The sequence below is a fragment of the Falco rusticolus genome, chromosome Z (assembly GCF_015220075.1).
Source record: "Falco rusticolus isolate bFalRus1 chromosome Z, bFalRus1.pri, whole genome shotgun sequence".
NCBI lineage: Eukaryota > Metazoa > Chordata > Aves > Falconiformes > Falconidae > Falco > Falco rusticolus.
Genome location: NC_051210.1, coordinates 41171018 through 41189972, shown reverse-complemented (window position 1 = coordinate 41189972; position 18955 = coordinate 41171018). Strand labels below are relative to the sequence as shown.

General features: G+C 39.5%; 2 protein-coding genes across 8 annotated transcripts in view; one reads left to right on the top strand and one right to left on the bottom strand.

Annotated features, from left to right (window-relative positions):
* Positions 1 to 3839, top strand: part of NAA35 (N-alpha-acetyltransferase 35, NatC auxiliary subunit) — a 28894-nt gene extending 25055 nt beyond the window's left edge. Inside the window, exons 21-22 of one of the 2 annotated variants that reach the window (XM_037374625.1) lie at positions 684 to 764; positions 1235 to 3839. In XM_037374625.1, coding sequence (XP_037230522.1) covers positions 684 to 764; positions 1235 to 1294 — 141 coding nt within the window. In that variant the 3' untranslated portion in view covers positions 1295 to 3839. The remainder of the gene's footprint in view (positions 1 to 683; positions 765 to 1234) is intronic. The other variant, XM_037374624.1, reaches the window with a different exon arrangement.
* A 224-nt stretch (positions 3840 to 4063) lies between these two features.
* The window catches only part of GOLM1 (golgi membrane protein 1), a 32967-nt gene continuing 18075 nt past the window's right edge, over positions 4064 to 18955 (bottom strand). For all 6 annotated transcript variants that reach the window (XM_037374628.1, XM_037374629.1, XM_037374632.1 and 3 more), the window contains 5 exons: positions 13645 to 13783; positions 9843 to 9972; positions 8320 to 8604; positions 6174 to 6287; positions 4064 to 5847 (listed from right to left, as the gene is read on the bottom strand). In XM_037374628.1, coding sequence (XP_037230525.1) covers positions 5798 to 5847; positions 6174 to 6287; positions 8320 to 8604; positions 9843 to 9972; positions 13645 to 13783 — 718 coding nt within the window. In that variant the 3' untranslated portion in view covers positions 4064 to 5797. The remainder of the gene's footprint in view (positions 5848 to 6173; positions 6288 to 8319; positions 8605 to 9842; positions 9973 to 13644; positions 13784 to 18955) is intronic.

The window sequence follows — 18955 nt, the reverse complement described above, 5'->3', positions numbered from 1 at the left end:
GTACTTGAGTTTCCCCTTCTCATCATGTTGGACGTAGATGTCTAGTCTGTCAAAACCTTATAGAGTGCCTCAGAACCGCCATAGTTCAACAATTTTTGAAAATAAGTATGGAGAGTTTATATTAAGTCAGAATTTAAGAAGTGACTATTAAAGTAAGTGTTCTCTTCATTAAATTTCATTAAGACAGTTGTTATACTTCAAAGCAAATCCAAAATACCCTGATCTCTTTTAAACTGATACTATAACAGGACTTCTGTATTGTTAAGAGTATGTAAACATTTGAGTATTAGTTTTGAAATAATTTTCAGGTCACAGAATTGCCAGGGTGAAAGGGACCTCTGGACATCATCTCGTCCAACTCCCTGCTACAGCCAGTTTACCCTGGAGCAGGTTGCACAGGATCACGTCTAGGCGGGTTTTGAATATCTCCAGAGAAGGAGACTGCACAGCCTCTCTGGGTAACCTTGCCACCCTCAAAGTACACAAGTTCTTCCTTATTTCAGATGGAGCTTTCTGTGTTTCAGTTTTTACCTGTTACCCCTTGTCCTTGTGCTTGGCACCACCAAAAAGAGCCTGGCCCCAGCCTCTTGACATGTCCCCTTAAGATATTTGTATGTGTTGATATTGATAAGATCCCCTCTCTTATGCTTTCACTTGAAAACTTCTTGCTGTTTTGTGTTTAGGTCAGTCGAATTCTAAAAGTTGCTAAACCCAATATTGTGGTCATGAAGCTGCTGGCAGGCGGCCACAAAAAAGACTCTAAGGTAAGAAACTGCCAGTTGAATTGAATGTGAAATGGAGCATTACATGCAGTGCTACCACAGATCTCTTACAGCTAAATGAGCAGATTCAGACATAGTTACTCTAGCTCTTAAAAGGACTGGGAAAGTGGCTTAATCCATTTTTTCCCTTGAAAATAGTTTGTTGTAACTATTTAAATATGGAAAACTCACTTGTAAATGTTCTGGAAAAATAAATTGGGAGTGTATGTGCAGTGACATGTACAAATACAAGTATTCCTCAAAAGCACTCCACAGCTTTGTGCCCATCACTACTGGAGAATGACTGGCATATCCAGAAATGGATTGGAATATTTTTCAGATACTAATTAAAAAAGCTAGATTTTTTTTCCAATCTTTTGCTGTTTAAAAGTTTTACTCTGCAGGGTATCCCTCCTTTTGAGTATTAAATTCAGTAGTACCACTGTGAAATGTTTTAAATTTTTTCTTTCTAGGTTCCTCCAGAATTTGACTTCTCCCCTCATAAATATTTTCCAGTTGTGAAGCTTGTTTGAAAGACGAGAGATTGTTAGGATTCCTGAAGCATAATATATGCATCAGATACCAGCTGTAGGATTGAATATCTAGTGCTATACCCAGACTGAGAGGGATCTCCAGGATAAAAGTACTGTTATATGGAATATCTATAGTCTGCTGCTTTTACATCATCTGAATGGTAATTGCTTTTTCAAATGGTTTGTATAAAATCTTACGGGTGAAGCCAATTTTAATGAACTGTATTGTTGGAGACTGTTCTAATTTTATGAATGAGCTCTGCCAGAATATGGTAGTTTAGGGACTTAGTAATTCGTTGAGGACTGCATAAAAATAATGCCTCATGTTTGACAGGCACAGCTGAGCTTCTGAAATTCTACCTTGAACAAAGCCACTTGGAGAGATTGTGAATTTCACTATTTTTGCCTAAATTGCATCAAATTTGCTTGTTACAAGTAGAGAGACTGGGTTCTTTTCTTGTCAAGTCCTGTAAGCTAAAACAATCTTTGTAGAAATCAAGAGCAGATGAAAACTAGTTAGTTAGCTCCTCTTACTGCACTGAATGAAGTGATTTTTGTTTTACTGAAGTCAGTTGTCTAGGAGTATTCTGTCTCAAATATAGAATAAGTACTTGAAGACAGTGGGAAAGGGACTGTTATTTCTAGCTGTCATTGTCTTCATTCTTCATGGTACTGGAGAATCTGCATAGCTGCCACACTGTTAAGTCACTAGCAACACAGGAACGCAGCACACTAGGAGTGTATTTTAACTGCTCTGCAACTTTATTTCAATCCTGTTGTTACTGTACCAGTGCAACCAAGGGATTGCTATTTGTTCCATTGCTCAGTCAGCTCTTGGGTGACCTTCATTCTCTTGTTTTGACTGCAATGCTGCTGCTGGATCCTACCACCTTCTCTAATGATTGATACAGGTAAAAGTCCTGAACAGGAGCAGTCCTAAACCTACCTTTTCCTTCTTGGAACAGTTCTTCCTCCTGTGCTTCCAGATGTGAAATAAGAGATAAGCTGTTGTTGAGCAACCTTCTGCTACAAGAGGGGGAAAAAAAAAGTATAAAAAGCTGTGTTGCTCTTTGATAAACCATACTGCCAAGTCGTTACCTGGGCCATACAAGCAAATCTTCCAGGTCTGACCATGTTGGATGGACAGTTCTTCATTTTGGTGCAGAATGTCTTCCTCTATAGCGATGAGCTTGTAGCTCCTTCCTGACCATGCAAGACATTTGTGTTTCTCCTAACACAGTTGTGCTGTGGAATAATACCACTTGAGCTCCATCACCTAAGCAGCAGCACTGCTGAGCTAGAGCTGGAAAAAAAAGAAACTGTGAAGTGCAACACCCACTTGTCTGCCAGCGATTTGTAGCTTCTTGAAATAAGGAGAAGTACTGCCCTGAAGACATGCTTTTCCTAATTTCTCTGCTAAGGAAGTTGCATACCATTTTATGTTTGCTTGTCGTCACGGTAAATATACTTGAATGCTTCTGTGTTGTTGCCACAGGATTGAAAATTTTGGAAAACATAGTTGTAAAGTTGGGAAACTGTTTCTAGTGCAGGGCACTGAAAATTCATCTGGCTTTTGCTGCCTTCTTGTGAACAATCACAAAAATCTTCCCTGTCTTAAAAATCTTGAACTACATGACAGCAGCTCAAGGACAGCCTTTGGTATTTCTCCAAAGGAAGCTGCAAATGAAAAGAGAAACCAAGTTCCACATAATGCATAGAACTTAAGAAAACAGGAATGATCATCTTTTCTATTAATATTAGACATGGATGAACTGTACAGAACAAGGTGAATACACCTTATTAGAGAAGTATTAATAGAATACATTCTTATTAGAGAAGACATTTTTATTTTAAAATGCTTATCAAAAATGGATCAGGTGTAAGTTTTTTTTAAAAAAAGATCAATCAAGGACAAGTGTTAACCCCGAGATGATTACAGCAAAGCTTTCCCTGCCTCACACGACTAAAAAATTTAGTGATAGAGAAGACTATGTAAACCACAGTTCAGAATGAATCTCTTGTTTTTTTCCAACTAGAAGTCCTTTAATTTTAAAATTCTATACATTAGACATACAGGCCCCTTGTCTACTAGAAATCTACCACCCTAGTTACATTCCGGTAGCACTTGAAGCAATTGAGAATAAGATTGTATTCCTTTATGCTTTTGAACATTGCTCTTACACAGGTTTTCAGATCCCCTACTGTCAGAGAAGAAACAAGTGTGGTTTGTACAAAGGTGGTCTTGTTCATGGAGCAGACAATATGTAGCTGGTTAGCGAGAAGCCCAGTCTGGTTTGGGTACTGAACAGCCAAAACAATTCCTTTTAAATGATGTACTGGCAATACATTGATTACCTTAAGGATTTTGTTCGTTTGGGATTTTACCAGCATCAAGTTGAATACTGTGTTTCACTGTACATTTTATACTGTTAGAATATATACGCTCTTTAACAATCACTATTAAATTCCTGATTAACATCAGCTCAGCTATGTAATTGTTTACAGATTAAGTCCTATGAAAATGCCACTTTTATGGAGAATATGAGTAAACATTTTGATGTTAAAACATGCCATTGTTTGCAAAAAACCCCACCTTAGTAGTCCAAGCTTCCTAATACTTGTCAGTTAGGAGAGATGCTTATACCTTCTTTTCTCTTCTGCTTACAAGCATTTGTCTTCCCTGCTATATTGACTGTAGCAGCCCAGACCAGTGAAATCTGACTGAAATGGTGAAAAAAACCTAGAGTAACCAAAAACCCAGTAATGGAAGTTAATGGTTTTCTTGGAAGAATCTAAGTTCCATGTGGCAAGTCTTACCAGTGAATTGTTTACGTATTTAGGCTTAATAGTCACCACTTGACTTGAGCTCTGTCTTGTAACTTGATGACAGCAAATACTCTTTTCATACACAAAAAGAATAAACTTTCCACTTGCATATTTAGACATCTTAAGGTCCAGGAGTTGTAAACTAGTACACTGAGGAATAGGAATGACACACCACAAAGGCAGTTACAAAATGAAGTGAATTAACAGAAAGCCAAGACAAATTTGTATTTTCTTAAATGGAATTTGTGGTTGGGAAGTCAGTCATGTCTGTCTGCTCGCATGCTCTCTTGACAGGTTGGTTCATACTCAAAGATTGCTCCAAACCAATACAGGTATCGGTCTTGAGAATAGACACAAATACAATCTTCAAAACAGCTGGCTACACGCAATGCAGGTTGTACTGCAGTTAAGGGTGCTTTAGTGGTAGCAGAGGGTATTTTGACATTATTGTAGAATAATTTCCAGTTTATATTCAACAAGTTACAGAAAAGACAAAGACTACAGAACATTAACAACGTGATACTTTGTGCATAATGCAGGACTTCCTTCACAACAAGTACAGCTTTCCCTGTGGGAGACACTGTGGTGTCTGGTAAATGCATAGTCTGGTTGACCTTCTTCAGAAATCCTGCAGAGATGAGTCACTTTGAATGGCTGAGATGACTGCTGTTCTACAAGGCAAGCATGTGCCTTGCTACTTTTTAGCAGAAGATAGCAGCTGAGTGGAGTAAAGGGTAGTTCTAACAACACTTCAGATAGCTTTTGTCAATTAAAGTTCAGGAATTTTAATTTGTACTTGCACAAGTTCAAAGTGTAACTAACTGAACCGTACCATAGTAGTGACCTTGTGAACAGGAGTCCAACAAAGCTTAGAGAAAAATCTTCCTGGCTAATCTCTTTAAGAAGACACTATTGTCAGAATATTATAATCTAAAAGCTCAGAACACAACTAGGATAGTGTTTCAGCCTGGTTACAGATGGTGTAAGCCAGCAGTTTCATTTAAGATGCCCAGAAAAATGTATCATTCTGAGGACCTGGCAGTGCTAGGTTAATGGTTGGCCTCAAGGATCTTAAAGTTCTTTCCCAACCTAAATAATTCTATGATTCTGTCCTATCTAAGGACAACAATCCGGCTTTCTGATTCTGTCTACATTGCAGTAAAAAGGTGCCAGAATAGACACGAGGGTAGATGCAGCATGGGCCATTTTTCATCCTTCCCGTGTTTCGTCAGGTAAGTTAGGTCCCCTTAAGCTGCTCTTAAAACTAGGCTGGGGATTTCTTTACTGCATTTCTCAGGGGAGAGATCCATCCTTGGTAGAGAACTCTTTCATGTACCTCCAATCCACACATTGTTACTGTAATATGACTGTGCAAGCTGGCTGATTTCAAAGTTACTGCACTTACTGCTAGCTGGTTTCAGCTTTATAATTGGTAGGAAGGAAAGAGTCATTGCAGAGGTCAAGCTGCTTTAAAACAATCCTCCACAGATTTAAGGGATTTTTTTTCACCACTGAAACAGTACTAAAACTTCACAAGAAAATACTACTTCATTTGGCCTCTTATTGAAGCCTTGAGAAGATAATCAAAACATTTTCAGGTAATTTTGTTTTCATTGCTGCATTTATATGAAGAGGTGACTAAGCTGCATTATGAACCTCATTCATTCACAACCTCTGTCATTCTTCAGCATGCTCAGATAAGTGGTTCAGATCTTCAGGATTTTTAACTAATGAAAAAAAAGGTACAGAAATCTCCGTGAGAGGCAGAAGTAATAGTTCTTTATCTAGAAAACAATCTAGAGCACAGCAGGAGAATTCTGAAACAACTGTTAAGTACTGTATAGTAAAGCTACAGATACTGTCTCCACCACAAGTTAAACAGTAACTTCAGTGATGCTATACAGAAAATAGGTCACACTGTCAACGTGAGGGAAAGCTCAAACAACAAACAGAAACTAGCTAGCTATGTCTGCTACAGGATATTGTTCAAAATATAATCTTAAAATTTTCAGCATGTGGTACTTGGGTTAAAACTTGTTTTTTTCTTTTTTACCATTTTCAATCCCTGCAAGTGCTGCTTGCTTGTCTGTTTCTGATTCAGCTTCATTTTCATCTAAATTGTAATCAACATCCTTGTCCAGGTTCAGTGCTTCATGTTGCTGTTTCTCTGCAAAAGCATTAAAATTAATTTGTTTTATGCAATACCACAAGGTCATCTGCACAAGAAACACTTACGGGAATAGTCTTCCACAGAATTTACTTTGCTGCTGAATGAATTTTTTCATTCATTTAATATATTTTTCCTTCTGAACTGTTAAAATTTCAGAGCAGCTTTTGCTGTAAAACTTGTATAAAGAACTAGATAAAAGACTATCTTTTGGAATTTGGAAAATATAATTAAATCCAGCCAACACTCAGAAAGAAAAAGTATTATACATTAAAGGACCACCTAAGGAAGAGTAAAACCTGAAGCCGCTACTGAGTACTTGACTGGGGGATTGCTTTTATATGTATTAACACCACCGCTAAAATGAATCTCAGCTTCCCCCTTCTTGTTTTAGCTTGTCCACTTGTTTTAGTTTGAAAGCAGTGAATATAGCAATAAAAGAGTTATTTTATGATGTGCTAACCTGAAACAAAAGCAATGTTTTGTAAGATTTTCTTCACCCAGTCATTAAGTAATCTTAAGCAACTTTTAATGACTATCTTAGGATTTCTTTATTATATAGAGAGCTCAGAAGTAAATGGAAACATTATTTCTGATTGTCAAATCAGAAATGCCCTTATTTTTCAGTTAATCAGCCAGGAAAAAAATATAACAGCATAGAGGCATACCCCAGTTAAGAGAGATAAGTCTCTGGTTCTGAACGTTCTTAAACCAAGCCCTCTAATTAGTAACTGGCATAGAAACAGGCTTGAAAATTTTTAGCCTCAGTGTTGTCCATGTTCAGAGCACCACATCAAGCAGATTTTTACAGTTACAGACCTAAAGGTCTCAGACTTTTAAAAGAGGCTTCTATTAAGTGACAGAGGATGCTCAGAGAATAGGGAAGAAATCTGTGTCTACTTTAGACTCCTTAGGCTACAAAGAGCCTGTGCAGTGAGGTATGGTATTTTTGTTGAACAATCAAACCTGAAAAGCTAGTATTTCTAGCTCACAGAAACTCTCACTTTTCACAAGCTACATGTCAGAGTTTTTTCTTGCACTAGTTGTTGGATAATTTTTTTTACCTTTCTACTATTTATTTCCATTAAAATGGAAGCAGTTTAGGTAACTTCTATTCACTTCTCTTTGGGGGACAGCCTGCTCTGGCCAGCATCTTTGGAGCGGCTGGAAGAATAATACTTTAGCAATGCAGATGAGATTATTTATCTCTGCCAAGTTATCAATAGTCTTAACATCATTACTCATGATTCTATGAATGTGTTTACTAGAAAAGCATAGACAGCATCTTTTGTGAGCATCAGTTTTGGCTCTGACTGTCATAAAGCTTCCCGCTTGATTACTCTGGGCTGCTGTGTCCACCTGAGACTGAGTTCCTCAGGACAGACAGTGGGGTGTCCAGATTCTGGTCAGGTTTAGGCACAACATCGATACTCTTATGGTTAATGCTGTGGAGACACATGGTTCAGGGTCATGTGTAGTCAATGCCAGAAACTGGAACCTTTGCAACATCTGATCTGCAGTTTTGCAGACTCACTAATGCAACTTTAGATACCTGAAGCCTTTGGTTGAGTTTTATTCACGCTAGCTTATTTTGAAGTAGGGGTAGCTAGCATTTACATGTTGACACTATAAGGACTATCTGCAAAACATCAAGATGCAGCAACCATCCAAAGCATTTACAAGTAGAGAGATAACATCTTGTCCTCTTCACATACATTATATTCTTAAAAAGCCTCAACACCCAGAAGTTTCAGGCCCTATTTCCCCAAATGCCTTGTACAGCCAGTGGAGAGAGAGAGACAGGGAGGCTGCTGTGGTGATGGAGAACTCAGCCTGGTAGCCCCATGTTGCAGAAACAGAAGATTCAATCTTTACCCACAGACTGTAGAAGGCTGCTGGGAACGACTGAGCTCTTACATCTCACACTAACCTTTATGAAACAAGCCAGCTGCCACCACTGTTGCAGAAATCATGCCCTATTCCAGAGTTTTGTTTCGTTAGTGTTCTTAATAATACATGACATGATACCAACCAGCCTTTCCGGGGGGCGAATCATCCTGCTTAGCATCATAATTTAGGAGCTGCTCCCTCTCAATTTCCTCACTGGCAGCCTGTTTTTCTGCTGGCTGTAACGCATCTTGCCCCGCTACATGCTTTTCATCTTTAGACTGATTCAGCTCCTTCTCTGTCTCAGACTGCATCTCCTTGTGACCTGCGGCAGCCTTGAGTGAATCCTGTGGGTTTTTCAGTTGACTAGAAAGCTTCTCTTCTGCCTTAGGCTCCTGTTTTCTGATTTCAGCTAGGCCATTTATTCTTTCTGTAAACAATAAACATGATTGTAAGTAAACAACCTAATGCCTTTCAGTGGTGGCACAAGTTAAAAAAAAAACTTTTAATAAATACGCTTTATCTTTCTCATTCAAATCTTGGTTTTCCTCTGAAAGAGTAGCTTTCAACCACAACAGTTCCAAAGATAAAAAGAAGCCAACCCATGTTTTTCCTACAAGGATGAGACATTGTTTACTGTCAACAGATTCATGCTTCTACCTACTTAAAATTTTGGTATATGCAGTTAATAAATTGGGCAGGTGAAACACAGCAGTTTAAATAAAAATGTCAGTGTGCTATATAAGCATCAGTTTTCTGAGTTAATTTTGTTACCAACAATAAAAATGATTGGTGTTCAAACGTAGCTCCGAACAAAGCAGTCACGTGGGCAGATCTGCAAGTAAATCAAGGCTGTTGTTTTTAAAGAGGAAGAGGAAGTATGGAAGGGCTATTACTTTTAGCAGACATTACAATATCTTTCTTCCTGTGTATTTGTATTTTTAACAAAAAAAAAAAGATTAAATTTGCCTGAATAAACTATATATAGACGTTGTCTTCACTTGCTAGTTCTTTAAAACGAGTTGCATGCTTCCAAGACGAATTTAAAATGTCATGTAAGAAAAACTAAATAGGAAACTGATTTTCTATCACGTACAGTATAATGCAAGACTGATGCATGAGGATACATCCATTCAAATTAATAGTTTCTGAGAGTGTAGTGCCAAAAGCACCCATTAGGTTAACTAATCTGATATCATGCATATCATTTCCTTTACTTGCATTTTGCTCCGTGACAGCAAGGGAAGCATGGGTGTGTGGGTTTGTTTGAAGCCTAACTTCCAGCTATTCTGTAGGAAGAAGTAGCAGACCAGATGTGTCAAACTTACTAAGAAAGCAAATAGTAAATGTTCTTGAAAATCACTGCTTCCAAAAGTAGGGTATTTTCTCTGTATTAAATGAGGAATATGACTCCAGAATTGTAAATATTTGTATTTTCCTTTACATGCAACATGTGAGTTACAACAAAAATGAAGCAGTAGAAATGCTAGTAATAAAAATGCTTGAACAGATTATTATACCTCTCCATAGCTGGAAAATTGATTAAAGTTGTCTTCTGGTGTAACATTTTTCATCTTAATCTTGTGTACAAAAATGTTTTTTTGAATGTTCAATTAAATTACAAATGTTCTTATCCAGCTGCTAGTAAGATGGTGATTTTCACCTCACCTTTATCCTGCGGTGGGTCTGGCTTTTTTACAGTAGGTGCTGCTTTAGGTACATCTCCATTGGGTTTCTGCTGTTCGAAGTCAGATGCCTTGAACTCTGTCTGCTTCAAGGCTGGCAGTTCAATATTGACCTATAAAGCGCACGTGAACAGATAAGCATATAACAGATAAGGATATAACTACTCCTGGATCTGGAAAGGGAAGTGGAGAGGTTAGATTGGAATTCAGTATGGGGGAGAAAGATCCTAACACACTCGGAAATATTTGTACCAAAATTTTTTTTGGTGATGGAAGCACCATACAGTCTCGACTGTGCAGTGATGTTTCTACGTAACAGCACAACACTGGGATAATTTAACACCTTTAATCTAACTGCAGCTAAGGATGAGGTTACTATTCTGGGTTAGTGTTTCACAAGAAACAGTGTTACTCTCTGAGGGTCACAGAACTGTAACACCACACATTTCTCCATTGTTGCCCTGCTACTGTGTCAAAAAGCTACCATAGCAAAAAACCAGATTGCATTAACTGCTGTTGGTAATCTAGAGGGACAGGGAAACCAAGCTTCAGCGTAACAGACTTCAGTTAAGCAAGCTTGAACAGAACTGGTCTAATACTATGCTGATTGCAGGATTAAGGGAAATCATAAATCAACCATGTAGACAACTGTCTCTTTAACATGATGAGAGCTTACTTAAGACTGTATTAAATACTAGGCTGCTCTCAGCATCTGACCTGCTTAAAGATTAATGGCTAAGATGTACACCACCTTGAAGATCTTCCAATTTAGCAATTAAAATTCTATGTACAGTTTTTTCTCACAGTGGCATTTAATTGGCTGAGAGCTATGTCAATTCAGTTCATACAAACCCTGAATGTGAAGTGTGCACCTGGAGCTTGTGCTGTGCTGTACCAGCTTTGGTGCAAAAAAACATTTACAAAACTGCTTGTTCCGTGGGGATTTTTTGTTGAGTTTTTGTTTTGTTAAAGAAAAATAATCAAGAGATGCAGAGAAAGAACAAGCATACAGACATTTAGAGACAAACCTGTTCCTATCTGGTACTATAGAAATGAATAGGAAACCTTTTGGTATAGAAAGTCATACAGTCAACAGAAAGTATTCTGTTGCCATTGTTGGTAAGAATGTAACTACCCATTGTTCCCGGCAGGTCAATAAAACACTAGGTTGTCAGGTATTCACACAGTCATTTGGAAAAATGTCTGCAGAAAGAAGCGGTTAAATAACCAAGAAGCCAGAGTTGTAGGGGATTTGTAGTCAAAGCCAGGCAGAACTAAAGACCTTGTTGAGTCAACACCATGGAGTCCCCACATCAACAACAGATCGTCTAACTCTTATGAAAGTTTGCGAAGCAAATATTACCACAGAATATCTGGTTATTGCAGTAAGGATACTCAGAACTCCATTTTCCCTCAGTCATTAAAACAAAAATGCTGTATTGAAAAATGCTTCTGTTTTATAAATAGTTCAGCCTCTTCAGCTCACTCTACAATGGGAATCATGAGAAACTGAACATAGAACCATCTTTCACTTTATGCTGGGCATGAATTAAGGTATTTTTACAGAGTATTGAGTAAGCCTGCACTCAACAGCAAGAAATTACCTCTTAATTAAACATGCAAAAGCCCTTATCTTAAATTTCTAGCTCAGTTATTTTTAATGACAGTGTCAAATAAATTAAAAGGGTGTATGCTGAAACTTTTGGAAGCTGAAGTGGTTGGATGAAAAAATGATCATTGGAATATGTTGTATATTCCTCAACTGAGAATATATCATTCCTTAAAATACAGAGCTGTAAGAAAAGCTATATATTTATTAACCAACCAACAGACCCTTTTCTTTCTCTGTTTTATTGAAACACTGACCTTTCCTTTACATAAACATGTACATCTTACAAAAAGGAATTATTTCAGCTAAAAACACAGGCTGAAAATGTACATAGATTTTGTCAGGATCACCTTGCACTAAGGATAACTCGGCTTTTGTACAAGCAAATAGTTGCAATTCTTTGGTAAAGAAGGTTACAGTTTAATGTAAAAATACTGTCACAGATACTAGGGAACGCAAGCAGACAGAATTTATTTAGCCTTGCCTAACCTATTACCTGCTTTGAGGAAAGATTGCCTCCAGCTATGGGATTTGTTGCAGGAGACCAAAATTGTCCTGCAGAGGGTCTTCAGCCAAACTCCTCAGATCCCTCTGGGGATAATTTCCCTTCCAAACTGGAAATGGTAAAAAAACCCAACCCAAACCGCCAAACAAAACCCCAAAACCCCATCTGCTGCAAAGCCACATTAGAAATTAAGTTGACCACCTCTCTAATATGGTCTTCCCCACATCAACTTTCCAAACAGTATTATACATCTTGACATCTCCAAATGGTGGGCTTTTTATTTACTTATTACTATATTTTGCTAGTATTACTTTTTATTTACTTATGTGATACTGTTGATAAAAAATATTGACAAACAACAGCTTTCATTTTTTTAAAGGGACAATTGGCTAGCATTTCCTGTCTCTAATGCCTTGATCAATCTTGCAGCTGTCATCCAATGCAGGTTCCCAGGATAAAAGGTCACAAACTTCAGCAGTTCTCTCTCCCACCATTTTACATAAAGGACTGGATGCAGACTGGAATCATTACCTGCACACCTTGGGGTCTCTGGGCAGATGTTTCAGCCATTTTCACCCACCCATTTCCAGCTATTTGCAAAACATTCATTGCTTTACCCCTTCCACTTCTGAAGTCATCAAATTGTTTCTTCTAACAGCCTTTTCCTAGCCAAAGAGAAAAAGGCATATACCACCAAACCCTCACTGCCTTTGCAATGAGAGTTGGCCACCCAGTATGGGGGAAAAGCATGACTGCAATCACATGTGAAAAACACAACTTCTGCAACTGGTGCTTGTAGTCCTGAAGAAAGGGATTCTTCGGTACCTAGAAATAAACTAGCAGCCCTCTCACCCAGGAGCTTCACTGTGTGTTCCCAGGGACATCTGTGTCAAGCTTAACCAATCAAGTGCTATCGCTGACCAAATCCTGCTTCACTGGAGAAGCATCAATAATTCACATGCCAAGACAACAGGGTGATCTGAAATTGCCTTTTCTCAGGATTTCCTCCCGCACTCTGACTCCCCAGGAAGAGTCAACTGGCACGCAGCCACCCTATGTGGCAAGCCAGCCCTAGCCTAGAGAGCCTTCTCATGTCACATACATCAATGCCTTTTGTGGTTCTTTGACTCAAAATATCCAAAAGCAAACAGCTAAGACATCTGATCCTTCCCTTATGCCCACAGTAAAAGGCTGACATTAGGGTTTCTGTGAAAATTTATAGCTGATGGACCTCAAAGGCCCTTGGGCTAAAATATATTCAAGGCTTGCTGCTACTCTGAAGTGATTCACAATGTATCCTCATCTTCAACACACATCTACAACACACAAAGCAACTAAGTCATTTAACAAAGTCAAAAGGAGCTGTGAACCAAAGCTCAGCAGGCTAAATATTCTTTAATGGACACCATTCGAATTATTCTTTAATTCGACACCATACCCCGTATCACCTCTGAAATTCTGCCCGTCTCAGAGACATAGTGGAGTCTCTTGCAGGACCTCTCCCTGTTCTGTCCTTGGAATCAGTCTATTTCCCATAGGCCAGAAACATTCAATGAATGTGAAGGAAAGCTGTCCAAAACTTAATGACATGGGCTAATGTTAGCTGGAGACAGCAGAAAGGTGAAAAACCGCTTAAGAACTACAAAGAAAAAGATTTTTACGAAACCATACCTGGCTATTTTTTTTTGAATCTTCTGAGAAGTCTTTGTTTTCTCTGATTTGTGGTACATCACTGCCCTTTTTTGTTATCTCATCTATCCTTTCTTCACATTGTTCTTTTAATTCTTTCATCTGGTTGATGCACTGTGACCTGGAGAAAACATGAACAAAAAAGCAGTTCTTAACTTTTGTCCACACTCTTCTAAAATGTTCTTTTGTAAAATCATTACTTCTTTTTTTTCCCATTTTATTATTTCCTTAGTTCTGTGCTTACATTTCAGAAATCAGTAGGAAAAAATGGGATATTAACCTAAATCCTAAGGAAAAACTCATGGTGCAGACGGTCCAGGTTCTACTGGAAGAAATTAATTTAAACTGCTTTTGTTAGACCAGCTCAACAAACTACATTAATTTTCTTGTCTTCTGCTAACCAGCCAATTTCAGTTCAGTAAAAATCAATTTTGGTCCTTGTAGCATTTCTGTATGATAACAGAAATGCATATTTGGATTTTAGCTAGGGAGAGGAAACAGCATAGCTGAAACAAAAAAAAAAAGCATAAGGTACTGCGAGCAAACTGAACACCCTTTCTCAGTGTTTCACCAAAGAGTTGTGCTGCAAGACATAACAAAACATGTTACAAAAATTGAGTTCATCAACAGCTATTATAAGTTCCAAAAGGAGTATTTCCTAAAAATGCAAGTACTGTGTACCTTTTATATACTTTTAATAGTTACACAGTGCCATTAGTGCCTTAACCTTCATGACACCAGAGGACTTTGCAGTTCTGTAGCTTGCCTCTCCCACACAGCTCCATACCCTCTAGGTAGGCCCCAGGCTCCTGTGGCAGCATTTTTCCTGAAACTTCCAGGACAGTGTTTTCCCCTTTTGTGGCTGTGCTGAGGATCCCGTGCAAACCCCAGGGGTGTTGTACCGCTGGGTTTCAGTACAGTCACTCAGGGGAAGTGACTGCCATCAGGGCAAGATCACCCTTCCTCCCCCACTCTCTTCATAACCTGTTTTGTAACTTTCACTTTATATTAGAGGAAGAACAAGACCTAGTGAATAACAAAGCAGATAAGCATTACCCCATAACACACATGTAGAAGGCTTAGAAACCAGTCATCACAGTACCCCCAAGCGTGCTTTGATCCCACTGTGAACGACAGCAAGCAATAGTAGGATTGTACGGATCCTGATGGGAAGTGCCTCACGCTAGAGGAAAATGTAGTGAAAAATCCCCATTGTTGTCAGCACCTGCTGCACTGGAGAATGTGTCCGAAGAAGAGGTTTGGCTGGGGACCACACTGTTCCTCTTCCCTGCTGGCCCCAGCAGCAAAGCAGTTTGTTGGGGTTTTTAAACCCTTTTTTCCTTTCTCTCTCCTTCGTTTTTTACCACTCTAAGGTAACTTTTGAGTTCAATGTATACCATCAGCTACAGACCCTGCAAACACATCTTCCTGCATGCAAAACCTCTCTCAGCAGTCTTTGCACAGCAACACAGTCAACATACTGCAAGTTTTACCTCCCCCTCACTAAGAAGGGAGATGGTTTTCTTCTCAGCCTAGCTCTGGCAGAATGTTAATCCGCCCTAGTATAGCAGCTGGTTCAGACAGGCATGTTTTAGTTTCTCAAGCTGCAAATAAACTACTACCTAATCCAGAGGAATTCTCAGGGCGTGTGCCTTCTGTAACAGCAAGTCACTCATTTTTATTGCATCTTCATCCTCCTCCAGCCCCAATTCTTAAAAGCAAAAGATTTCTTCTGTAGTTCACACCCAGAAAGGAAGAACAGTGGCTGGATATGCCATGAACTGTCAAATTAATGATCTTTATGAACTGACAAATTAGTTACCATTATTACAATCTCTTCTTGACTAGACATTATTCTAAAGCCTGATTTTGCTAATGCTAATACATGGAAGAGTCATCAAAATAAGCAGTGTTTCCTAAGTCAATGAACATCAGAGACAACAACATAGGCTTCAGTTATACACTTGTTCACCAATTTCTAGGAAATAAAAGGACATCAGAATTGCCTGCACCTCAGTTTGCTAACTTGAGAAAGATGCAGTACACAGACAACCTGAAGCTGGAGACAGAGCAACTTTTCGCAAATGCTCTTATCCCACACCGCACACGAAAATAAAGTTCACTTAACATCTGTGGCAAACCTTCATCATTTTTAATTTATTATCCGTGAAGAAATTCCCTTCTTGTAAAAGGGATTTGTGGGGATTTGAATACTCATGCATACAACTTCTGAAGCACAAGAACAGCACTAGTTTTCTCTACCTCGTCCCATCTCCTGACATACTTCAAATGTGCAAAACTGTTGAGGGGTAACTCATAGATTCAGAATGGCCTGGTTGCTTTGTGCAAGATATACTTCGTGTATGTTACAAGTTTAGGCTGCCATCAGGAAAGTACACAGCCATTCTTTGAGCAAGGACACTCTGGAACAGTTAGTCCTTGAAGAGACATTTAATCAGGATACTTTGAGGATGTTTCACGAGCATTGCCAAGTTGGCCGTAAGACTTAAGGTCCATGTATCCTTAACTGAACTATCCTCACTGTAATACTAAAAATCACACCCCCAGGTCAAAAAGACCCAGGTGAAGACCCCTCCCCTGAGCATGCATGATAGTAGAAATGGTTGTGTAACTATATTATAAGGTTATGCAAATTACTAACTCATCAGTGTAAAGAGGATGGACTTGGAAACTTACTAACTTAATAGTATTAGTACATGAATTTATCACGGGAAGCCCTGTTTGGTCTGCTTGATTTGTGGGAAACCACCCAGGACTGCGCAAAGCTGAAATAAATAAACAATGTCTCCCTGCGTGTGTGAAAACTGTCTTACAGTACACCAGGCCACGAATCTGCTTTTTGGACAACCAAACCAGTGCTCTTAAATTCAGTCTCTGTGGTGTGTTTTCCAAAATAGAGTTAGTTCCTGTGATACACAGCTCACTTGTGCACACAAAGGAAGCCCAAGTAATACTCCGCGCAGCTTCTCCCAGGCCCATCACAGGGGCTGTCAGCCCATCCAAGGCCCACCTCCATGAGCACAGAGGCACAAGGGCAGCGGGGAGCCTAAATTATGGACTCAGAAGAAGGGACACCCTGTCCAGACCACCCCATAGCCCCTGGGCTGTCTCATGTCAGCCTCAGCCCTCATGTTCAGGGGTGAAACACATCAACATGAGTCAACAGCACCAAGGTGTTTCCTGTCCAGGGTGCGGGACACATTATGGGATGCAGGGATAGATGATGTCAGGATCGCACAAGACTTATTATGGGACCAAAGGCAGGGAAAGGGATAGATCTCCCACAGGAACAAGCGCTGAGGAAGTCAGTTGCATGTAAACACATTGCTGGTCGGTGTGCTTCTCTGGCCTTGCCCTGCAACCTACCAGCACAGTCTGTCCCATTTCTTATTAAATGCCTTTTTAGCTCTTTCCTGCGTGAGGAACTCTGTTCACTGTGTGTGTGCGCATGTACGGGAGGGTGAGTGCAGCAAGTGGAGTCAGATGGGGGTGGGAGGGCTGCACAGAGGCGGTGCAGGGACCAGTGCCAGCCGGTACCTATGTACACAAGCACGTTTTTCAGTAGCAACGCCCCACCCTCAGGAAACCTGGATGAAGCTACTGGTGTTCGTGCTTGTGTGAGTGCTGCATGGTTCCGTGTCAACTCGCACACCTGGCTACATACAGGCGTGCTCTGCATGCACAAGAATGCATGTGCAGCCTCTCCCCTCCCAGGCTGCTGGATCTGTTGCCCTCAACCCCACGGTGAGAAACAGGCACCTTTTTCCTCTCATCAGCATATCTCATCAGCTCCTTTCATCTCTGCCAAAAAAGATTACTTGTGCACTCACCCTCTTACACTTGCCAAGGCTGCAAATACCAAATTAACCAATTATCAGACCTTTTTACATGTAGCAAAATTTCCAAAGTAGCAGCTATGTAACAAACAAAGCTCCTAGGAATCAAAATGCATCTTAATGTTGAAATATCTTCAAAAGATCGGTCTAGAGTCTTCCATTTCTCTCTGGTTGATGCAGGACACAACAGTCAGTCTTTGCTGACCAAGCTCTAATGTGAGCAGACAATACTAGGCACAGTGTGCACCAGAGGTATTTTGCTAAGTGGATTGCTGAGGAACATGCACTCCTTTTGCACACAATACCATAAGTAAGCTCACATAATTCTCCTGACTTCTGTATGGAAAACACTAAGCTTGTTCAAAAAAAAAAAGAATAAAATGCGAAGATGAAACTAAGACTTGGGCATGAGAAAAATAGTTATTTTTGTGCTTTCTAAGTAACAAAGTTACTTATGTATTCCACATGCAGTTAAAAAAAAAAAGCATTTGACTTCTGTCATCTTTTTCTAACATTTTCAATTATATAATAATACTCTCTCTCCGTTTTCCACTGGGCAAAGTTTACTTGATACGTAAGGTGCAAAACCATCCATGTCAAAGGGAGAAACACTGGCACAGCACAAAGGCAAGTCTAACGCCGCCTCCTGCAAAGGCTTACTAAAGATGAACAGAGTGGGAAGATGTTGGTTTACTCCTAATATTGAGCAAAGAAAGACAGATTAAAAGTAACACTTTGAGTCTTTCTAATAATACTTGTTTTTCTAGGCCCATCATCATACTGGGGAAAGGTTGTTTGTAAGCATTTAAAATGACAGTATTAAGTAAGTGTTTAGTAATAGCAGAGAGGACTGTATGTAACCAAGTACAATCCGATGTTTGTTTCTACAACTACCACAACACAACTCAAATGTAACTTACTGCAACAGTGAAGTATTAATGTTCCAACACACCCACCCCAAAGGTACACAACAAGCAACATTTAAAAGATACATTTATATATGTTCCTGCTAGAATCGTGGGCATGCTACACGGTGTCCAAGCTATAAATCATTCCATGAAAATTTGAGTGCCAAGTTTGTTTTCCTCACTTGCATAGCTACAAAAAAAATCCAGAAATAGAAAATGAACACTTATGTGTTATATAGCAAAGCTACTGAAGAAAGTATAGGTCCTTGACTGAGAGAACTGCTTTTATGGACTCCCATGGAGAGACTGCAGGAAAGAGTGCAGCATCTACCTCAGGACCAGCTGGAGGCAGACCAGCTAGGCAAGTCCCTGTTCAGCTAGCACACGGCGGAATTATCATGCCTGTTTCTACATCTACCCAGACACAAGAAAACCCATCTTCACCACTGTAACTTGTTCAGCTCTTCACCTTGAGCCAAGCCTTGACCCTGGAGCTGTGCCCTCCAAATCTGATCTTCTCCTCTTCTG